Raw genomic sequence first — 24,116 nt, forward strand, 5'->3', positions numbered from 1 at the left:
ACTTCTTCATAAAAATTTGTTCTGGGATAGAATTTGGTATTAACTCTCATCCTGGGATAAGGAGAAGAAAAACTGTTTAAACACTTGGTGACCGCTTCCTGGTTTTAGAGATACTATGTGCATTTAAAGCAGTTGGAGTCAGTGCCTGAAAATTCTCCACCAGTTTTACAGTTCAAAACAAGCTCTATTTTCTACAGTGAATGTTGGCAGGTCACTATTAGACTGTTTGGTGGATTTGTTCTTTCTCCTTCCCAAAGCAGAAAAGGGGCAAAGGGTCACAAATACAAAGTACTCAAATCTCAGAGTAAACTTTACCGGTGAGCTCTCATGCCAGGTCTACTGCACTGAATCCTCTGGGACAGAAGAGTGGTGAGATTATAAAAAGAAATATGTGCAAGGAGTGAGGTGGGAATAAAAAGAAGCCTCTGGGAAAGGCTCAGTGCTTCTAAAGCAGCAGCAACCAAGATCTTGCACACTGTGCTCACTAACAATAAAATGCTTGCAGAGGAGAATAAAAAGTTGAGGGAGTTTTTTCTTTGTGAGGAATGCTCTGGGAGTGCTCACATTAGTAATATCTATCCTAAAAGCAGGATGAATTGCAGAAGTGTAGGATAAGTTGAGGGTATCATATTAGCAAAAAGTAGGTTGTGTTGATAGAAGAGTAAGAAGATGTAAGTAGGGTATCCTGTGACTGCACTTTATAAGCTGTTCCTGTACTGGGCTAACTCTCCAAATGCCTACCAACAGCTGCAGGTGGCATGTTGCCAACAGAGAAGTGCCCTGCAAATGTAAGGCATCAACCTAAAGAGCTGTGAGCTTGGTGTATCACAGCTGTCTTCTCTAGAGGCTCTCAGACAGAACATGTCTTCGGTCACTCTCATTTGATTTTCCCTTCTTACTGCAGGCCCTGTGCTGTCCTTGCTCTCATTATAGAATCAGGAAATCACAGAGTTACAGATTCATATGTTTGGATTGGAAGGGACCTTTAATCTAGCCCATCCCCCTTGCCATGGGCAGGGATATCTTTCACTGTATCATGTTGCTCAAAGCCTCATCCAACCTGACCTTGAGCATATCCAATGAAGGGGCATGCACAGCTTCTCTGGGAAACCTGGTCCAGTGTATCACCACCCTGATGATAAAAAATTTCCTCCCTGTCCAGTCTAAGTCTATCCTCTTTCAGTTTCAGACTGTTAGCTCTTGTCCTGTCACTACAGACTGTGGAAGAAAGTCTCCCTCCATCTTCCTCATAAGCCCCCTTTTATAAATTGAAAAGCTGCAATAAAGTCTCCCTGGAGTTTTCTCTTCTCCAGGCTTAAAAGCCGCAGATCTGTCAGCCTCTCTCCATAGAAAAAGTGCTCTGACCATTTTTGTGGCCCTCCTCTGCACCTGCTCTAACAGGTCCATGTCTTTCTTGTACTGAGGATCCCAGATCTGGGTCCCCAGGTGATGTCTCACAAGGTTGGAGTAGAGGGGGAGAATCACCCCCCTTGACCTGCTGGACACGCTCCTTTTTATGGAACCTAGGATACGATTTGCTTTATGAACTGCAAATGCACATTGTTGGCTCACATCCAATTTTCCATTCCCCAGTATCCCCAAGTCTTTCTCCACAGGGGTGCTCTCAACCCATTCATCCCCTAGTCTGTATTGATAGCAGCTGTTGCTGTGACCCACAGGGCCACTTTCAGAATAGACTTCTCAGCCCAAGGGAGTTAAATTCTGCCCTGTAAATTCAGAGGTCATTGCAAAAGCTACCTATATTTTGACATACTTCATAATGGATATGAGCATTCCTCATCAATCTTGAAACTTCAAGACTCTCTTATTGGTCTTGCTTGTGGGATATGTCAGTTTGACCCAAACTGTGTCCGCTGTATGGGATAAGAGGGTGGTTGCAGCTTTTAGCATGGTGAAATGTCTGATGTGAGTGTAGAAAGGCTCATACAACACCATGACTTAGGCCCAGATCTACTCTAATGTGACTTCCACTGAGCATTCGCTGCAGATCATGTGTGGTTTACGTGCATGTGCTGAGCTAATACTAGCAGTGACGTCTGGGAGAGGCTCCATGTGTAACACGGAAAGGGGAGAGGGTGAGTTCAAAACAGTGAAACCTGTAATCAATGTTAGGCCTTCAAATGAATCTGTTCAAAACCCTTTCAGTTTAAGACATTACCTCTTCTTCGTCTTCTCTGACTTCCCTCCCCAGAGATACCTATCCTGTTTCTCCAGACTCAATGATCATCTCCCTGTTCTCTTAATGAATCTGGCATCCCAGTGGCATCTGACTCTTCATTACCCTCAAAATTTTACAGTGAGAATCCAGTTACATAAGTAGCAGTTCTCTCAACATGTGCTGTATTTTGCCACAGTTATGGCACTTTCCATGAATTGGTTCAGGATGTTTTTATTTTTCACACATGTTTATTAGAATGAGCTAGGTATGGATTTCTGTTGCAGCTGGAGCACAGCTACTGTGTACATGGATCACATCAGCTGTCTGGAGCAACTGGACCTTGACTTCTTACCTAGCCCACACTCCAAGGCTCTTCCCTGACCTTTGTCTTTGGCCCACCTTTCCGCTCCTCCTCCACTGTTTTTGTCCTCTTTACACAGTGAGCTGTGTGTGGCTGGGGTTATCTCTCATATTGCTTATGTATCATGGGATCAAAATCTTGGAGGTAGCAAGTAGGCTTTTCTACAGTGCAAAATAACTTATCTGTGCTTAATGCTACACTAAACACAGAATATGGTAGGTGAACTTGGTATTGTATGGTGGGTTTATTTCAGTACTAACAACTTCAGGCACTGCAGAATTGGCCAATAGATCAGTCTCCTCTTCAGTGAATGTGGCCAGAAGCCCAGAGGCATAGCTGCATGGACATGAAGTAGTTGTGCAGCAGGGAACACATAACTTTTGGGTGTCACACTGAAGACAGTCTGCTGGGTGATCCTGCACTGGGCTGCAGGACAGGCTTCACTGCAGAAACTGCTGTGGCAGCTGTGGGAGCTTCAGCTGGGTATACCTGAACCATGTCCCTGATTTATCTCTACCATCTTACCAGGAAGGCATCTAACCTTTTGCCCAACTTGTATCAGTTCAAATTCAAAACCTGGTCACAGTGGCTGAGTTATGCTTATTCACTTCTTAATTAGAAAGCTCCAGAGAGGAGCTCCTTGGTTAGACAAAGACACTGGTCAGAAAGGAGTACTGAGCAAAGAACTGTATTTAAGCTGTCACAGTTTGGGCTAAACTGCTAAGAAGTCTGTTAAGTTTCTGACAGAACCATTCTTCACAGCTGTCAGCCCTTATCCACATGCTAGAATAATCATTTCTATGGCTAAAATGTAGTGTCTGTTGCTCTTGTGCTAACATGCAATATACTTCCCATAAATATTGTTTAAAAGGACTTGGGTCCAGATTCTTTAGTGTTTTACCTTCTGAGGATGGTAAAACTTGACTACATTTTACTTTTGTCACTGTTGCAGGCTTTTTCAAAATGCTCCGTACCATGCATTCGTAATGAGAAAACAACATGCATTCTTTTGCTACTTAGTGACAGGATGAAGCAAAGAAGTGGTAAAATAGTGAAAGGTAGGAAGATAAGCAAGTATCTACTACACTTTAATTACAAAAGCTAATAAAATCAGATTAGCATAACTCAAAATATCTTGCTGCTATACTCAAAACCTGTGTGAAAATATGGATAGAAAAAATCATTAGAAATGAAGTGTTTTTTCAAGCAGCTATTTTATAAATATTTGAGTTACTGATGTTAACCTGTTTAACTGAATACTACATTCCAAAACTGCATATTGGTGAAAAATAGTCTGAAGATCATCAAAGCACCCTCTCTAACCATAATGATTTTATAAAACCCAGCTGATTTTATCAGGTTTTAGCTGATGACTTTTCTAATGCTACAGTCAGGTTTCTCTACTCCTTTTTATAACATTATGGCTTATTTCCAAGTCTCACAGAAATTGTACTTTACTTTTTTTTGTCTCCTTTTCATTTCTCTTATGACCTTCAACTTAAATTAAAGATTTATATTTTTGTGTTTTCAAATTGCCGGAACCATTTTCATCTTGGAGTTTGCTCCAACTTCTGATTAAGATTGTTTCTTGACATTTAGATTTGAATTTTAATGCTATCACACTATTTTTGCTGATTGACTCTAGATTATATTTATTTCTGTGGATATGTATTCTTTTTTTGGTGGTAAATTACAAAACTCCGAGGTAGATTACCTCTACAAAAGTGGTGGCTTTTGTATCAAAACATGTTGCTAGCACTTAGATAAATAAAGATTACATGGCCCAAAGTCCTGAATCTAATGCTGAGGAACCTGAGCCTGAAATAATTTATCTAGACACTAAAGGTGAAACTGCAAAGCTCAGAAGAAAAGTGGCTTAATTCTAGAAATATATTTTCAGAACTCCTCTTGGCCCTGGGCTGGAATAGATGCAGTCCATAAAAAAGCAAGTTCCTTTTTATCATTTTAAAGAGATGATTTTGGGGTGTCCTATGTTGATAGGGACCTATTCCAAAGCACTCTTAAGTGATGTAACCATATGAGATGTGCAATGAGGGACTCAGACGGGAGTCACTTCCTGGCATGTCTTTTCTTGGCTCTCCATGGATTTTCCTCATTCTGTCTTACTTCATGAGAAGAAAAGAAGAAGAGAAGAAAGATCATAACTATGTAAAATGCAAAAAAACCCTTGTTTCAGGAGTACCTCTTTCACTTTTAAAATCTATCAGCTCTGATTCCCTTTGTATTGCACCTTGTGCAGTCACTTGCACAATGAATGAGGGGATGCAAAATGTTTCCCTTAACTCAGTTCAAGCTCTATGTCAGCCAAAATGTTGTAAAAATCAATGCTGTTTCACAATGGAGTTTAGGAGCTTCAGAAAGCAGAAGGCACAGACAGATGATGGGAGAATTGAAGTGTGTGAACTGGCATTTTCAAAGAAATCTAGTTTTTACTAAATCCCAATATTAAGTTGTGTATCTACCTGGTGATTGTTTATTAAAGCATAGCTCTATTGTAATTATACTGTTATCCTGCATATTCCCAGTTTGTGTTACTTTTAAAATTGCTTACAAAAAAGAATCAACTGAAGAACATGAGTTTAGCAGCTTTTGTCAGCTGGCAGGCAAATTCTGCTCTCAAGTTTGGTGACATATTTGCTGATGCCTTGATTTCTGAGTACACGTTCCAAGGCTGTCTATTTTTCAGGCTTTCATGGATTTCTCAGGCTTTCCAAACATTATTTACATGTTTAAATTCCTGTAATAGATTTGGGTTGACCTTGGGACACACAAAATTGGATTTAAAAGGTGATGGATAAAGAAAGAAAAATTAGCACTTAAAATCTTTGTTTTGCTTTAAAAAGAACAGATGGTCTAAATATTTTAAAACCCCAAACCCTTCCGCTGTTCTCTTCTCACCCCACTGGCAACTCAAATCTTCTTTCTGAAATGATATAAATTACCAGAGAAGTAGTGAAACAGTCTTATAAAAAGGGATTAAAAGGTTAAGCAATTGAGGGAAGAGGTTTTTGGCATGCTCAAACCAATCAATTTTACCCCAAGCATTCTGGTGGCAACAAAGCAGTCACCCTAAAAAGCAAGCAATTCTATTACACCAGCCCATTGAAATGCTTTGATACTCTTGGAGGAAATGCCACGTTTCCTAATGAAGCATTAGGAAGGGAAAGAGAAACATTTTTGACTGATGGCAAATGGGGGAGAGGAAACCTGCCATGCTTCTGAAGGTACTGATTGTTAAGGACTATACACTGGGTCTGAGAGGGAAAAAGTGTTAAAGGAAAAAGTGTGCTTGTTACTCATGATGACAGACAACTGTAAAAATGCATCAAGCTGCTCTGTGAAACAGAGATACCACTCCAGCTGTAGACAAGCCAGGTCAGGTACCAGAAGAAGCCTCAAAACTTCAAGTTGCTTTGTCTTTGCTGATACAGTATTTCAAGTTAACTAATGTGGGTTAACTAATTAAGCAACTCTTGTTGGTTTCTCACAGAGCCTATTTCTCAGGATACATACTAATAACTTCACAGACTTTTAATACGGCATCCAGGATCTGTAACTCCCACCAAATTTGGCTCCACTAGTGATCTCAGATGTGATGGCATTGTTTGTACATGTCCCCTCTTCCTTAGTCTGAGCTGGGTTCTGCTGTGTTAAAAAAACAAACAAACAAACCCTCAACTACTTTTAAACAATTTTGAAAGAAAATAACTTCATTAGATTACAAGCAGTCTACACAGAAACTTAAATGTCACGGAAATTATTTTGCTGAGCACTAAGTGTGTAACTAAACTTTTTCCAGGTATCTACAGCTCAGTGAACCATGATTTATTAGTCTTGAAGACTTCAGAGTATTTCAGTGTCCATGTATGGAATGAAGGGATGGGTACATAATTTTAAAAGCAGCAACAGAGATTTCACATATGAAACTTCTAACAATGACAGCTAATTAATTATAGCTCCTTTAAGTCACAAAGTAAAGTTGACTCAGCTTTTGCATCACACCATCATACTTTCCTACAAAAAAAAAATAAAATTCTTTCTCCCCCAAACATGTGAAGTGTGGGATCTTCAACTAGATGGGTCTTCAGGTTGGGTCCTCAACATCTTTATCCTTTTTTCCAGCCTCTCCATCCATTCATTTCTGAGCCTAAGGACAGAAACACAGATCAGTTTGTTCCTATATTTTTACAGGGACCATGTTTATACTTCTCATGTTTCCCATCGGTGCTATCCTTTGGTGTTTTTTCCCAGTTCTCATGCAAACTGCCCTGCCCCTTCAGAGTGCTTTGCTGGATGGCACTTCAGGACCAGCTCTTCAATTCCAATTAGGGCTCACCTGAGCTTTGTGGTTCGTTTAATCTCCAGTGTGTTCTCTCTTAAGTGCCTCTCTGTGTGCTGGAATGATTTGTGATCTCCGCTGGACATTGCCTGCTGCCACCTGCTGGGTAGCATCACCCAACATTTCCCCAGTCCCCCTCCTTCTTAGAAATACATTTAAAAAACATACTGCATAGAGGCTCCTGAGCACTATTTGACTTGGAAACACCATGCATGTTGAAACTTCTCTTAGACACATAGTAGACATCTTTAGGTGATAGGTGGCACTTTGTTTTCTCTTTGGTAGTATCTAGGTACCACAGCAAGACTGCCTCAAATAGAAAAGACAGGAATTTCATAGCTGAGGAGTTCAGGTGTTGAAACCAGGTTAGTTATAAATGGGTAAAACATGCTAGGGACTGACTAATTCCAGTGTTCCTTCATTCATGGTTATTAATGCAAGGCCATCCTTGCTCTTATGTTGTCAAACATCTATTCCAAAGAGGTGTATGAGGGAGATTGTGAAAAAATGCTTGCTCCTTGAATGATCTCAAGCCAAAATAGCCATCTTTGCATGCACCTTCAACTTATGGAGACTGCATGTGAAATAAAACTGTACCGATGTTGCCACATACTGGCCTTTCTCTTTGGGGTAAATATGACTGATGAGGTAAATATGGCTATGGATGATGGTTGCCTTGGTCAGTTAGCATACTTGGACTGTCTGTTTTATTATGGTTTTACCATACTGAAGTTAGGCCACCTTAATTAATTAAATCTAAAACAAGGCCACAGAGAAAGAAGGTGGGCCAGGCACACATCTGTGCTATCTCTGCTGTGAACATAAGCCTTGACATTCAAGGCAAGCCTGCATTGCTAGATGTTGTCTTGATAACTTCAGAAAGTTCCACATTTTGGACCCATTTATGGAACAAGTGTGAGTTAGTCTCTGTCCCATGAAGCCATAGCTTAGACACATTAGCATTAACACGTAAATTTGGAAAGCTTTATTATTTTCTAAAAATGTAAAAAAAATACTTTCAGCTTTCATTGCATGACTTAAATATAGGTATCACTTTTCTTTAAAAAAGAATTACAATCCAAACTCAAATAACCTTTCCAGACACAAACTACGCACTTTGTCAGAGCACTTTTTTGCTGACGTTCTTTTTCAATTTGCAGATACCGAGTTTGTTGTTCAATAGTCTTTTCCCAGAAGTTCCTCAGGTCACTGGTTTCACATCCCCGGACTTCATGACGTATATATTGGCTATTCATTTTCTCTAAAGGAGAAATTTGAAAGAACCATATGACAAGTTATTGGTTCCTCATCTGTTTGCATGGATAAAGCACACTTCTGCTATTTTGGATTTTCAAAGTGTTAGGGTCACACAGTTTCTCTTTTGTAAGATCAGGATAACATGACTCACCAAGCTTTTAATTTCTACCTCTAACACTTGAGGATACGCTGTCTGCAGTGATATGAATTCTTACTTGTTCACCTCAAATATCTCTCACCTCCATCTGCCTGTGATCTTTAAGCTCATAATGCAGTACAGTTCTGTTGTATTCTTTAGCCTAATGATTAAGGTACCTTTTACTGTAGTAAAAAATGGAAGGGAAATATAAAAATTACCAGATCTAATGGGATTGTTCCTCTCTGTTTTCATGTCTATAAAATGATAAAGGGACCATTGTAGATTAAGACTAGAACAATGAAGAAAAAGAGGTCTGGTGATTTGCTGTTAGTCATTATAATGCTTACCTTAGCTTTATTTGGGAATGAGGAAAATGTATATGTATAAAAGTATGTACATAATTTTGTAAGATGCTGACTTACAAAGGTCCCCTTGCTTATTAAATATTTCTCCCTCTTCTGCAATTTTCAAAAGAGAGCAAACTCACTGGATGTATTTATATATCAATTCCCACTCTGTAACTCCCCCTTCGTTTAATGTCCTCTTAAAAGTGAATTTTAGAGTGAATCTTTTCCTAGGAAAAGAATATCTTACTCAGGATGACTCTTCATGGGCTAACAGTCAAGTCCATGTATCTCACATTACAGCCAGAAAATCATACAGTTTCAAAACTTCATTAAATATGGAATGAGTATATCTATGCTGCCTCTCAAATTACTGTGTGGTTTTGCATTGAACATGCCATTATAATATTTTCCAGAACATTTAATTTTTTTAGCAAGTATTTAGGGCCCTCTCATGCGTTATTTGAATTCATGGCAATTATTTGTAATTTATTTTAATCAGAGCCATGGAGATCTAGTAAACAAGACCCTCAAGGCTAGCTTGGAAAAGCTTGAAGAAATTGCTGCCATTCCCCTGCCAGGCATCATAATAAAAGCAAAACTGGGAACTGGTAATCTTTACATAATTTCTTTTGGAGATTTGGCTGTTTTGTGAAAAACTGAGAGACACATTATAAAGACTTTTAATGTAATATAAAAGTTATTATAATGTGCATATAAATAGAGCAAAAGCAGCCCTTTTAAAGTGGTCCCTTTCTTGTTGGGATTTCCCTGTGACTACCCTCTGGTTTCCTGTAAAACCTCCTCATGACATCCAAATGATAGAAGACCAGTATCTGAGCCTGACTTCTGCAGAAGAGATTTACTGAGCATGTTTTTCAGGTTCTATGCAAATTATAACTGTATAAATAAGTGTTGGCATCAGTCTGTAATATGAACTGCAAGTACAGCTGAACACCTCCATCTGTGGTAGGGGATAACCAATTCGAGGTCAAAAGTTCTCTTAATACAAGTAGGTCTTTTCATAAAGCATATGTAGTCTAAATATCCCCATATATATCATTGCCAACCCAAATCTCTGTTCCCAGACAACAGTCACTACCCTTTTAAACTTCTTGTGTACCGGGAGTTGTTATCTAAAAATATATGAAAAAGATGTGGTAACAACCATTTGGGTCAAACTAATGGACTTTCCATTCCAGGAGTTAATCTCTGAGAATAACAATATTGCTGAAGTGCAGCAAGCGAAATTCCCAGATATTCCTGAGGCTTCAAAATAAACTGCCAGGAAATAATGTCTTCTGTTTTCTTTAATCAGAAGGGATTCCAAAGCATAAGAACTTGATCCTTCTGAAAGATTATGGATTATGAATTCCTGTTTAACATACTGGTGATGTGTCTTTTCTGTATATATGAGGGTGAATACCTCTTCTGAATAAGTCAAAGTTATCGAACTCATTGCCACAAGGTATGACTGAGCTCAAGTATACAATTTCAGAACACACATATCCTTTACTTGTTTTAAATACTTCGCCTCCTGGTTCGATTGCATTTGTTCTTGGTGCTGCCTTGAATGTATTGTATATATGTATCTGTCCAACACCCCTCCCTACAGCAGAAAATCCCAAGAAAAAAGTTTTAAACCCAGTAAAAGAAAAGTTCAGAATTTTTTTATTGTTACTCACTTTACACCTGGTGCCAGCAGTATTTAGAAGACTGTTAGAACCCCGTTGAGACTAAAAGTGTGTATAGCACTAAACATTACAGGTTTGGCTGAGGTGTTGATATTTCTTTTGGGTAGGGGTGTGAATTAGTGCTTTGTGTATTATTGTGGAATTTTCTTTGTGTGTGCTTGCTTCTGCACACTAAAAACATTGTCTGAGCCTGTCCTTCTTTCCTAACCTTTTATTTTGTGTTAATGTATGGATGCCTTGGTGCTGAATTGTCTCTTACTCAGCCCTTAATCTTCCTCTTTATTTTCCTTCCCTCTAATACTGGAGAACACTCAAATATGTATCAAAGCAACTGAACTTAGAATTTCTGCATCATTATTTACTGATCCTCGTACATCCTTGATAAGCACCAGTGTGTTAATGCACCAGCATTTGCTTCTCTGAACTATAGAATCATTCTACCCTAAATTACCTTTTATTTCAAACCCTTTATTTGAGCCTGTTCACACAGTGATCGTAGGAACTGCACAATAACTCTGCTAAAATAACCCACCTGGTTTCCTTTGCCTGAACACTGTGTGCATAGGTGTTTGAATTCATCTCCATCCTGCCATCCATTTTAAAACCGTTGTCGTAGACCTTCAGGGTTGTATGGGCAATCAAGGATATCAAACCCAGTCTGTCAGTATTTCACTTGCCCTAAGACAAAGTTTTTGAGCTAAAATCTTCTCAGTGGTGGAAACACTGTATTTTCCCCTCCTACTTCAGCTTTTTTCAGAATGGAGTAATAGGATTTAAGCCTGTATTGTGGCTTTGCACAAGGAGTTATCACCTGGATACAGTTTATTTTCATGCCTTCGAACCTCATTTGAAGCAGCAAAAGGGACTTTATTTAACAGGGAAAGAGAAGAATAAAAAAGACTTCATGGAAGCAGCCTCCAAAGTAGCCTAAACAAATAATCTCTATGTATAGGACAACAGCTGGGCAGAAATATACTGTTAAAGCATATAGGCACTTGTAATAGCACTTTTATAGATCTTGCAGTTAGGTCTGACTTAAACTACCCTGCAACGGCTAGGACTAAATGAAGCGTCATTTAAGCCTCCAGTGGCAATCCTTCAAGAGGACAATAACAAGAGCTTCTTTCTGGTAATCATCTTTGACAGGGCCCTGGTTGCAAGCTGGATAACAAATGTAGCTGCTTTCAAACAAAAGGAATAGCTGCATAAACGCTAGGAAGACTTTGTCCTACACAAGATGAAGATGATTGTTTATTTTTATATTTAATAATTTTGGAGCAGGTTGATATTATTTAGACCCAATTTGCTAAAGATGATCTTACAAAGGCAGGGAAGATGTGACACTAGCACTGTTATCCAGAACTCAAGAATTATGTTGGTAGAAAAAAAGAGGAAAGTAAGATCAATTCAATGTGACATCTTGACTTTTTTGTGAGTAAAAAAATCCATGGTTTGAGGGTGGATCTTATTGATTCTATGAGAAAACATTACCACCAGAAGAAACACACCATTTCATAGAACTGGAAGTCACACATTTCTTAGCTAGAAAATGGTATATAAAGAAAAGCATGTGTTTTTTTTCCTGTATCAGAACATGATTTTATTTTAATTTGAATGTTAGTTTAACTAGGTTTTAAATTTATAAAGCATCTACACAAGTCAGAAAAGCTGGTTTTTCCCCTTCTTGTGCTTCTTGCATAGCACAATTGGTCAGAGTTTTCAGAGTGTTACGCTTCTTCCTAGAAATAATACAGTACTATTTTATTCATCTGCCTTTTCATGGTCCTTGCTTGGTGACTGTGCTTATTATATAAATGCATTGGATTAATATAAAATTGCACAATGTACAGGAGAATAGACTGTTGATGCAAAGGCTGATATTTGACTTCAAAACATTAAGAAATCTGCTTTGATTTTAGAAAATGAGACTAGTAATCTCAGCCATGATTTCCCTCTTTTTTCCTTGCATCTTGGATATATCATTTATCTTTTGCTTCTGCACCTGGCAGCAATTCACATCTCAAAGGGCTGATTGAGGTTTGCTTTGAAATCCTGCCTGGGAAAGCACACCAGTTTCAAGTCTAACTTAGGTCTTCAGACCCTGGGTAAAACTCTTCTGGGGAAGAAGAAAGCACTTTATTTTAACCCCCTGTACCTTTCAGTTTGTGTGGCAGGTCACATGGTGCAATCTATGTCATGAACACCCTGAGCCTCAGTGCTGCTTGTGAGCAACATGAGAGGTTTCTCACAGCTCTTTCTGACTGCCTCACTGGTGCACAGGTACAGAGCTGCACCTGTTGGAGCTGACCTGCAGCACCAGCCTGGGGATCGGAGAAGGCTAGTATAGTCTTCTGGTGCAAGAAGGTCCCCAACACTGTGCTGATCTCTTTCGAAAATTCATGAGAGTGTCTCATCAGCAAAGATATGTGGCTTTGCATGTATACTGCACTGTTCTCTTTCCATTTGCACTTTGGCATTACTATCAATCTATGCTTTTGTAAACAGCCCTGTCTGGAGATTGCAATGAAATAAAGGAATTCTAGGCAAGTGATTTACTCTGCCAGAAGAATTTCCTAGCTTGGCAGAATTTGAAGTGTGTGCTTTTACTAGGATGTGTGCGCAGTCAGGAGGTTGTTCTTTGCATATAAACTCCAATCAGATTAATTGGACTTTTCCACACAATGGGAATTTTCTGTTTGTGAAAATGACAATGATACTGACATGTGACTGAGCAATACTAGTAGGAGTTACCTGAGTGCATGAGTTACAGGTGTGCATCTAGCTAATAAAGTCTAACATGCAGGTTAAGTAATTTTAACGTGCAAGTTAAAATGTTTGCACTCAGGCACTATGCAGTAGTCTCTGTTCAATCATTCTCCTTGTTCCTAATACCCAAAGTTCGTTATTACTTTTCTGTGAAAAGCTGATGGGTCTCAGTCTGTTCTTCTAAACTGGAGAAGAGCTGTACTCGAAATGTTTTGAGTTGTTAAAAATTTGGATCTTTTCTCATATGATATGTTTATGACAGAGAAATGTATTAAGGCAAGGCTTGTGGCCGCTATGTGGTTTTTGCATCTCATGCTGCTACAGTGGCAGTTTCAATGCCTTTGAATGCCAGGTACTGTGTTTTGTTCTGTCCTCATCTGTTTGGCCTCAGTTCTCTTTATCTGTTTTCACTGTTCCCTGGATACCAGACACCTGAATGATTGAATTATTGAACTGGAGGGAACTGATTCACTGCCTTGCTTTTCTGTACCAGAGGCCTCAGCAGTCCTCAGGCTGAGGGTTAAAATTCTTAAAACCTTTTGAGCAAAACACTTGAGGAATCAACAGTTTCATTTCCCTCCAGGTCATCCATTCAGCTATCCTAGTTCTGCTCCCTGTTTATTTATTTAGATACGTGCTCTCACTCTGTGCTCCTCATTGACTGTCCTCCCTCAGCCTGCCGCCAAGGGCTTCCAGGAGATGTCCCTTCACTTTCTCCTTCTCTGCCTTCATCTCTATTGAGCTTCTCCCCATGGCAGCCCTCCAGCCTAACCTGGCTGACTCACACCTCTGCTTTCAAACATCTTTCTGACTGATTTCCCCGGCTCTCCCGCTCCCTCTGAAAAATCTCTCTCTACTTCTTGCTGGAACTGCATTTCTACCCGACCGCTCAAGCAAATCTCACCAAACTTTCTCTGAAGCATGTTTTCAGTGCCCCTCTGCTCCCTTAGCTTCTCCCACTCCCTGTGCCTGGCTCTCCATGGTGGCTGCTTGCATTCCTTCCACTGGCACACAGAAACAGAACTGTGGTGGCAGTCACACAGAGGCAAGTGTCAGGAGAACAGGCATTCGCAAGCATTGTGCAACACAGAATGCCCAAGTGCCTTTCTTGAGCTTTCCATAGATTTGTCCAACTCTTACTGAATTTTAACTTTCAACCTCTAAGGTGTATTTAAAGTGGCTGTAGTCTGCTTGTCTGAGCAGATATTGTTTCTGATCACTAGAGTTTCTCCACTGCCAGATACGTTTGATACATGATCCGATGAACTGCTGAGTTCATAAGATCAAGTATATAGCATAAATTAATATTTTTTAGTCAAGGATCTTGGACATGGTTTATTTTGTTGTTTTATTTTTAAGTACAGGAGGACTTGGTGGTCTAGGATCAAAGAAAATAAATCCTGCCTAGGGCTCAGGTTCTTCATTAAATCATCTGATTCTGACAAAACATACAAAAGAAACTGATCCTGATTCATTTGAAGATGTCTACCACTAAATTAAAAAACTTTCGGCAGCAAATTGCTGTTAAAAAACCTTTGTGTGAACAGTGTGTCTGTAACCTTGGCTACCCTTTAGCCCATCAGTTGAGAATGTACAGCCGCATCTCCTGGTATTTTATCCAGGGTTGTGGCATGGAAATTGCTCATGAATATTTTTTCTGTATCAATGCTACTCAGCTTCCTTAGAATGCTGCTAAACTGGGCACTCTTCCCTGGCATTTTCCTCACGCTCTCATCTTTCCTAGAATATACTTTTGTGAGAATTAAAGTTAGAGAAGAAACACATTTCTTGTTGACATTATTATGAAAATCTAACCACAAAAAACAAATTCTTACTTACCTTTGGAGTTGGGCTCTTCCTGGAAAGAAATCCTCTTTGTGACACAAATGAGGAATATTACTACTGCAGCCCTGGCTTCTCCAGTGTCACAGGGCAGTAATGAAATGCATCCCTCAGTACTTTTTATTTGGAGAGGGGGTAACATAAATCCTTCATCATATCAAGGTTATTTTGAACAGAACCAGCAGTGAGATAAGATCATTTAATGAACTTTGCAGCCCCCTGCCTGAGATGACCATGAAACACAGGCCCCTATGAGAGCATGCATCCCTCCCACACTGGCAGATACCTCAGAGAGCATGACTTGGCAAGTGCTGAGGATTTTCTTTAAAACACGTACTAGTATTATCCATTTTAATATTCCTCCTGTGAAGCTTGAAAAATTCCACACTACTGTCTTAGCTGTAATGGAGGTTGAAATGGTGTAACAGATCACGCTTGGTTTTGCATTACAGGGTGACTTACAGAAGTATGCAGTACTCTGGAGCTGTTAATCTAAGGATGTGTGCTTGATTATGACCTATCACACAATCTGTTATCTTCAAGGCAATCGTCATAGGAATTGTCTGTTTGGTTAACATTAGCCGACAAAATGCATTAAACCAGCACTAGTTTTACCGTTTAGAGTTGTTATAACTCTATTACGGCTGAACATTTGTATCATTACATTTCATTTTCTCGAGAAAATATATTGTGGGTTTGGTTGATGACAGATGTATGCACTGATCTCAGTTTTCATTAAATCCATATACATTGCTAATACGCCATATGTGACTGCTGGCTTAAGTAGTATTTATACCATTGCTGATTATTTTAATCTTCCTTTGTTGTAATTTTTCAGACCCCAAGTAGCTAAAGCAGCAGCCATTAGATGGATGTTTTCTGTAATTTGTATTTATTTATTTATTTATTCTGCAGTCAGCTTTACAGCAGAAAACCCTGAGTAAAACCTAGCAGCTGCAGCCTTTGTTTGTAAAGGAAAATTTCAGCTCTTCAAAATACCGGTCAGTTTGTTTAACTCCTTCAAAGCATTAGGATAGTAGTTTTCTTCAATGTGTTGTCCCATCTCATACTGTATGAAACCACAAAAATTAACTCTTCCCTCTACCCATATGATAATAAAAAAGGTAATGTGGTCTTTTGATCCTAGATTCACACATGGCATTGAAAAAAAAATCATAGGTAAAGTTGATTCCTCCGTTTTTGGAAAACCAGATCAAACTCTGGCTGTGTTTGGAAATCACAAGCAGATAAGATCTGCTAGGTGAATATTAAAATAATACAGCATTATGAAGATAGGTTGGTACCCAGGCTTGATACAGCAGCAGTGCTGCAGAGCAGCATAAATGCTTCCTTGCTATTTGATTCAGAGTTTGAGTAACTTCCCCTTCTCTCTAAACACATCTAGCTAAATTTACTATAAATCAGAGGAGTTTTTTTTTTTTTTTTTTAATGTTATCATGTAGGCAATGCCTTCTCTAAACATTTGCAAATGTCTTATTTTAGGACGGGACTTCAGTGTCCAGGCTTCATCAGACCACAATATGTATTTCTGGTCTGATATGCTCTAGATGCATGGACATTTCTGCATTGGTGCAGATTAGATGCCCTATATAAAGCACAGCCAAAATGTGACAGACATTGCACATACACTGATCATCAGCAGTAGATTAGATACATCTTGCATGATACACACTGACTGTATTTACAACGAATAATTCATCTGTGCATTCATAGCAGCCTCTCATACAAGATTAACGGATACCCAGCATCCAGAAATCCTGGACAGAACTAGTACTCTGCTGGACTACCCATGTCTAAAGAAACAGTCAGGTGACTGGAAAGACATAGGTTACCATCAAAAGCAATGCAGCTGTCAAGTAAGCTTTTATGCAGTGAAAATTATTTAGGCTGTTTGAGCACCTTAACCTTCGTTTACTTCATAAGCAAATGTCAGAGCTGCTTAACACAACCTGCATGTATGACAGCACTCATCTCTAGTTTGCAAAAATTCTTGTAAACACCTGCTTAACGTTATTAGCCTAATGTCATTAGCAGGGACCACAAAAGAATCTGTAAAATGGCTAACAAAGTGTAAACCTTTGGAGGGTCTGAGGTGTTACTTATCTGCAGTGATCAAATTCTGCCTCAGTGTTCTGGCTGTGCGCTGTTCTTCTTGTGTAGGAGAGTCAGAAATAAAAGCAGCAACCAACTCTTACTCTTACACAAATAATCCCGGTATATTCTGCTTGTATTTTCTCAGTCTGGACCCTTCCTTCTGTGTGTGTTCTTACATCTGATGCTAAAGAAGAGGAAGTGAAAGGAGAAGACATTATGCAAAATCTACAAGAACTTGCTAATTAAGTAAACATGCCATAACTCTTTTCTCCTAGATGTTAGAGAAAATAAAATCCAGGGAGGTAAGTTTTTAAAGCAGATAATGTACCATGTTGTTGGGGTGCCTTCTGCAGTCACTGTGCATGTGATATTCACATCCTTCTCATTATTGATTGATGCAATGGAAGTTAGAAAGTGTTTGAAGAGGGTCCCTCCTGGAGCTTGTCCTCCCTGGTCCAGGAGCAGCACTGGTAACAACAGTTTTATCAGCCCTCTCCAAGTTTCATAAATTCCAGAATGAAGCAGATGACTCCGTAGGTAAGAGCCTGATTGGTTTTTCATCTTCCCATGAAAGTTGGTTGATAACTGGTGTTGATGCTTCTGTAAATATTTACAGTGCGAGGTTTTTAGAATCTGCCTTTGAAAACCATCAGACTGGGTCCTTTATTGGTCTAGTACTCCAGAGTGAGACAGCAGGCAGGGGGTTGCTCAATGGATTGTCCTGCAGCTGATGCTGAGCATCTGTGCAGAGGGCCGACGACGTTTCCATTTCCTTGCTTCACATGCATTGGTTTGAACCCTACTATGCTGTGTGGGCACCTTTGAAAATGCATCTGGAGAAAACAAGTCTGCTTAGAAATTTCTAGCCCTGCCTGCTGGATATGACACTGATTGTTGGATTAAAGTATATGGCAAAAATTGTAATTCCTGGAAAACTGAATGGGTCAATTAATTTCACCACGGTTTTCAAAACCATTTTTCCTCTCTTGGGCTGAGCCTTGGACTGGGCAGTGAGAAAGCATCAGGGACTTTTTTAAATAACAGAAAAAAATTCAGGATTAAGTAGGGACTGGAATTCCACTTTATACGCAAAAATACCTGTTATGTACCCTGGATTTTTCCTCTGAGTGCATTCTGGATGGTGCATACATCACTTTATCCATGTCTATGACACATAATTGTTTTCTTTGTAATACCTCTTATAGGACAGTCTCAAGGTCAGTAAAGCAGCAAATTGAAGAACTGACGTCTTTTATTAGCCAAATGAAATTTCTTATTGACACCACTTACATGACATCTGAAACATTTATAGAGGTCGTTTAGTGTTTATTGCAATCGTGATATTGCCTTTGTGATACAGAACAGAAAAATTAGATATGTAAGATCCATTGGTACCTCTCGGTAATTCTCTTGTTAGTTGCCTGCCTGCAGCTTTTTCATGATCCTATTTTTCCAGGAATGTAAAGTTTTCAGGCAGTTTAAATTGCATCAGGCTGAAATTTATCTGCTGGAGCTGCTAGATACACAGATGCTTTCCCATGGAAGTGTAATTAGCCTGGCTCCTTGCACTGCAGGGGGGAATTCTGCTACAAAGAAAGGAAAAGGCTGCTGCTGGTGTCACCTGCTCTCTCTCAGCATTTCCATGTGTTTCAAACTACCGTAAAGTCCACATCAAATGAACTTCTATAGGGACCTGTCCAGAAAGGCCACACAAGACGATGTGTTGCATTTGCCTGCAAATTTAGCCTGAATGTTTTTCCATCTTACTATGTCACTGGAGTTAGGAACTCAATTGCTCTAGACACCCTGAGGCATCAATTTAATGAGTGCAGGAAAGAGGGTTTTGATCCCCTGTTAAAATCAGCCAGTGCAGAGCATGCTCCAGTGCACATACTGTTTGAACTGGGGTTGGGGCTGTTCTACTTCCATACAAACCATGGAGAGAGGACAATATTTCAGCAGGTAACGCAGTCTTCAGTGTCTTTTTATAACTTTATGCTCCCTATATAGCCAAACTTGAGGTGCTTCAGTCAAATGGTATGAACTGAAGCTGTTGGAGACTTCAGACTTGCTGCTGGAAGATTAATGAACGTCCACAGAGATTTTGCTATTGGTATTAATTTCCATGGGACGATGTCAGATACTTTGATGATTGGGAAGCAGAGTGTTAAGGCAGCATATTAATTGCATTGGCTTTTTATCTTCTTTTAATATTTATCAGAACTTAAGCATCTGACCTTTCTGTGCCTGTGACAGAGGCAAATACTGCTTCACTCTTTTCTTCATGGAAGCTCAAGTTTTCCTCAAGATCAGCTTTGGATTAGTTTGAACAACTTTACTTGGGAGGAAGGTAAGGTAAGAAGAAGGGTGATTAAGGTTGCTATACATCCCTCTTTGCTTTTAAAATTTGGTTATGAATAAATCTGTTGTAATTGTAAATTACCACATAAATTGTAAATTGTGGTAGTGTAAATGCATCAGGGGTTGGTGTAGCTGTACCCCAGCTGAACCCCAGTTTTAACTCAATTAAAACTCAGCCAAGTACCCAGAATAGATGCACATAGATGTACTCACTTTCCTTCTACCAGTGTATCAGAGGAAAGTGATGTGAGATGTGACTGCGTTACATCTTGGGGCACCTCTGTGCTGCCTTACTGTGCTTTATTATGGCCAATTAACCAAACTAGAAGCAGACTTTGTTTTTCTGCTTCTTGGCTCCTGTTAAGGCTCTATCATTTAGTATTAAAAAGACAGCCCAGACTTTATTCTGGATGGCTCGAGACCTGAATGTGAGATCTCAGGGCCCATTCTGTCTCATATGTGTGCTTACTGGAAAGAGCTCTGATTTTAACTCTTACACTCAATCCAGTAATGAAAAGTAATGTCAGATGTGAAAGGCTGTCACCAACAAGTTTCATGTAAACACTGAGACCCAAACCAACCATTAGCTCTTAGAAGCTACCATTATAAAAGTCTCTGACTAAATCAATTCTCAGTGAGCAAAGATTGCTAGCAAGATTACAAAGGTACCAGCTATGTGTTAAGTAAGATTTAAGTCATGGCAGATTAAGATCACATATTCATGACAGCAGGGAATGGCCTGGGCCATTACATAGTAGCAGACATGGGCATTCAGACCACTGCAAAAGCTCTGCTCCTTTAGTTGCAAGACCAGCTAGGTAAATAGTTTGGAGACAAAGATCTACCAGCTGTGAAACAGCCAAACATGAAGGATGGATAAAAGCAAATAGGAATGTTTTTCTGCTCCTATTCTTTTTCATTCCTTCCTATAGCTAATGCAAATTAGTATAGATGGTAAGTACTTTTAAGTGTGAGTGCTATGGCCAATTAGACCACTTAGACCACTTCTTAAGTATGGATTTAAATGCCTAATATTACGCACCAAGAACTGAATTTTTTGTCCATAGTTGTTGCAAGAGCACCACAGTGATTTCAAATGTAATAAAACCCCCAAAATAATACATTGCATTGGCTAGGGACATTTTTCTGAACAAAAGCAGACTAAATTATTTCCTTGCTTTTTGTGTACACATGGATTGCTGATGAAATTTTAAAATGTTTAATGCGTCAAACATACCAATCAAATAAATCTAAAGAGCCATTATATATCTAGCAAGTATGCAAAGTACCTTAATAAAATGTATTATCTGATGTCTTTAACTTGAAGGCAGAAGTTTTTCAGTTTAAGCTGTGCTAAAGTTCCTCTGGAGCTGAATTATCAAGAGAATAATCTTAGCTGAGCAAGCCTTTAAAATCTCTTTTCATGGGAAACTGAATACAAGATTGAATAGGCTCAGAGAGTTCTTCACAACCATGTCGGTTTGTAGGGATGTTCTCACACATCCCTGGACTCACCTGAGCTCTGCTCCCTGGAATATTGTCTTGTTTCCTTTCCTGTACATTATGTACACAGAAGTGTTAGTGGAGAGACATGGGTGGTAGTCACTAAATGCCTTGCTTCTGGCCTGTGTTTGTTCCCCTCTTGTGATGCTACTCTGCAGCTGAGAACCTTGCTGTCTGCAGAGTGGAGATTAAGTCTTGATGGATGAAGCACACAGTTTAGATACAGATGAAAGCACCAGGAGGTGGGCCATGATTACCTTTGACAGAAGAAACCAACCAGTCTGCCATTATTACTCTAGCTACAAATCTGGATGGATCCCATCCCTGATGAACATGACTGGTAACAATGGACGTGGAGAAGATTGAGGTACTCAACAACCTTTTTGCCTCAGTCTTCACTGTCAGCCTCTTTTTCCACACCTCTTGAGTGGATGGACCTCAGGCAGGGACTGGGGGAGCAAAGTCCCTCCCATCATAAAAGAAGATCGTTTTCGTGACCACCTGAGGAACCTGAACATGTACATATCTAGGGGACCTGATGAGACATATCTCACAGTCCTGAGGGAACTGGCTGCTGTAGTTGCCAAGACACTCTCCATGATATTTGAAAAGTCATGGCAGTCAGGTGAAGTCCCCAGTGACTGGAAAAAGGGAAACCTTGCACCCATTTCTCAAAAGGGTAGAAAGGAGGAGGACACTGGGAACTACTGACCTGTCAGCCTCACCTCTGTGCCTGGGAAGATCATGGGACAGATCCTCCTAGAAGATATGCTAAGGCACATGGAGGATGGGGAGGTGATTTGACACAGCCAGCACGGCTTCGCCAAGGGCAAGTCTTGCCTAACCAATCTAGTGGCCTGCTGTGATGGAGTGACTACATCAGTGGACAAGGGAAGAGTTATGGATGTCATGTATCTGGACTTCTGTAAGGCCTTTGACATGGTCCCCCACAACATCCTTCTCTGTAAATTGGAGAGGTATGGATTTGATGGATGGACTGACTGTTCAGTAGATAAGGAAATGCTCGGATGGTTGCATTCAGAGGGTAGTGGTCAATGCCTCAGTATCTGGATGGAGATCAGTGGTGAGTGGTGTCTGTCAGGGATCCATACTGGGACAAGTACAGCTTAATATTATCATCAATGACATAGTAGGATTGAGTGCACCCTCAGCAAATTTGCAGATGACACCAAGCTGAGTGGTGTGGTTGACATGCCTGAGTGACAGGATGCTATTCAGAGGGAGCAGGACAAGACTGAGAAGTGGGCCCATGTGAACCTTGTGAGGTTTAACAAGGCCAAGTGCAGGTCCTGCATCTGGGTTGTGGCAACCCTCAGTATCAATACAGGCTGAGGGACTGAGAGCAGCCCTGCAGAGAAGGACTTTGGGATCTTGATGTAAAAAACCCAGACATGACCCAGCAACGTGTGCTTGCAGCCCAGAAAGCCAACTGTGTCCTGGGCTAACAAGAAGCATGGCCAACAAGTCAAGAGAGGTGATTCAACCCCTCTACTACACTTTCTTCAGATACCACCTGGTCTGGAGTCCTCAGCACAGGAAATACATGGACCTGTTGGAGCAGGTTCAGAGAAGAGCCACAAAAATTGTCAGAGTGATGGAACACACCTCCTATGAGGAAAAGCTGAGAGACCTGCTGTTGTTTAGCCTAGAGAAGAGCAGGCTATAGGGAGACATTGTTGTGACCTTTCAGTTCTTAAAAGGAGCTTATAAGAAAGATGGAGACAGACTTTTTAATAGGGGCTGTAGCGACAGGACAAAGCATAATGAATTTCAACTAAAAGAGGGTAGATTCAGACTAGATATAAGGAAGAAATTTTATGATGTGGGTGGCAAAACACTGGAACAGGTTGCCCAGAAAGGTCGTAGATGCATTCAGGGTCAGGTTGGCTGGGGCTCTGAGCAACATTATCTAGCTGAAGATGTCCCTGCTTATTACAGGGGTGTTAGGCTAGCTGACCTTTAATGGTTCCTTCCAATCTAATGTATTCTATAATTCTATGATTCCATCTGACTGCTGAGGATATGGACAACCTTCTGCTAGGTTTGCAGTAGAATTAATAACATAATTAAATGAATTTGCAAAATTAGAAACTTCTAAGTACAGAAAGGCGATTTACGTCTGAAACAAGATATATAAGCAGCAGGAGGCAATATACTTTTTGCTTTCCACCCGTTTTTAAAAATTGTCTTGAATTGACTATTCTTGTTTGTGTTCATGTCATTGTCACTTCTGATCAGAACAACCCAGTACCCACTGAACTTCACCATTCAGCAAAGAAGACATTTTCTACTTTGCTTAATGTTCAAAGCAAGTCTTCTCCCCCACCCCACTCCTTCTCATCCTTTCTATAGACTAACTGCACAGGGTTTCTGGCCATTATGTTGTACATATACATACAAATCTACCAGAGCAATCTTTTCTGGGAACGCTATCTATTGTGATGTGACAAGAGAACCTGGCCCTAGTGGACTGTATTATGTATAAGTTGCCTTCCGGCTTTAAATAATGTTATACATTTTGACTTTCAAGAAGATCTCAGGGATGAATCAGCACCTGACTTTCTTGTGAGGGAGGTGCCTTATGGGTGAAAGCATTGGATGACTGTAGAAGTTCCTAATGGAAGTGCATTAATTTGAGACCTTTGGTCTACTAGGGTGAAGAAGACCTGAAAGTGTGGCAATTTCTGAGAAGTCCTTAAGTGGGTTGTCCTGTTATCTTGGGCCAAGCATCTGCTCTTTTTTCAAACTGTGTCACAAGCCATGTAGATATTCCTGGGGCCTTGGGGTTGGCAGCCAGAACACACTTTGATGAGTCATGAGTGCTTAGCACCTCTGAAAATGAAAAGCCACATGGACAAAGGAGACCATTGATGCAGGGAGTGCAAAAACTCCCTTAGTGTCAGTGTTAAGGTAACTATGTAAAGTGATGACCCTATAAAAGAAATAGGCCTGAAATAGTAACCTCCTTCAATATAATGTAAGCCCCATGAAATCAGTACCAATGGCTCCTCTGATCCTGGCAAGAAGGCTGCCAGTGCTGAGAATGCAGCTTGAATCCCTTGTAACTCCCCCATTTGACTTCATATTCACAATCTTGTGTAGGCAGTTGAGAGACATCTGTGATCCTCATCACAAAAATAGATCTTGTTGATGTTCATCCTTTGCAGGTGTCTT

General features: G+C 40.0%; 1 protein-coding gene across 1 annotated transcript; it reads right to left on the reverse strand.

Moving 5' to 3' along the window:
- Positions 1 to 1,603: 1,603 nt before the first annotated feature.
- Positions 1,604 to 18,134, reverse strand: LOC308057080 (protein FAM240B-like). Its single transcript, XM_080373263.1, has 3 exons — positions 14,940 to 18,134; positions 8,017 to 8,161; positions 1,604 to 6,708 (listed from the first exon to the last, which is right to left on the reverse strand). Exons 1-3 carry the CDS (start codon positions 15,082 to 15,084, stop codon positions 6,630 to 6,632), a joined length of 369 nt encoding a protein of 122 aa, XP_080229389.1. The 5' UTR covers positions 15,085 to 18,134; the 3' UTR covers positions 1,604 to 6,629.
- Positions 18,135 to 24,116: the final 5,982 nt, after the last annotated feature.

Source organism: Falco punctatus (assembly GCF_963210335.1).
Source record: "Falco punctatus genome assembly, chromosome: Z".
Taxonomy (NCBI): Eukaryota; Metazoa; Chordata; class Aves; order Falconiformes; family Falconidae; genus Falco; species Falco punctatus.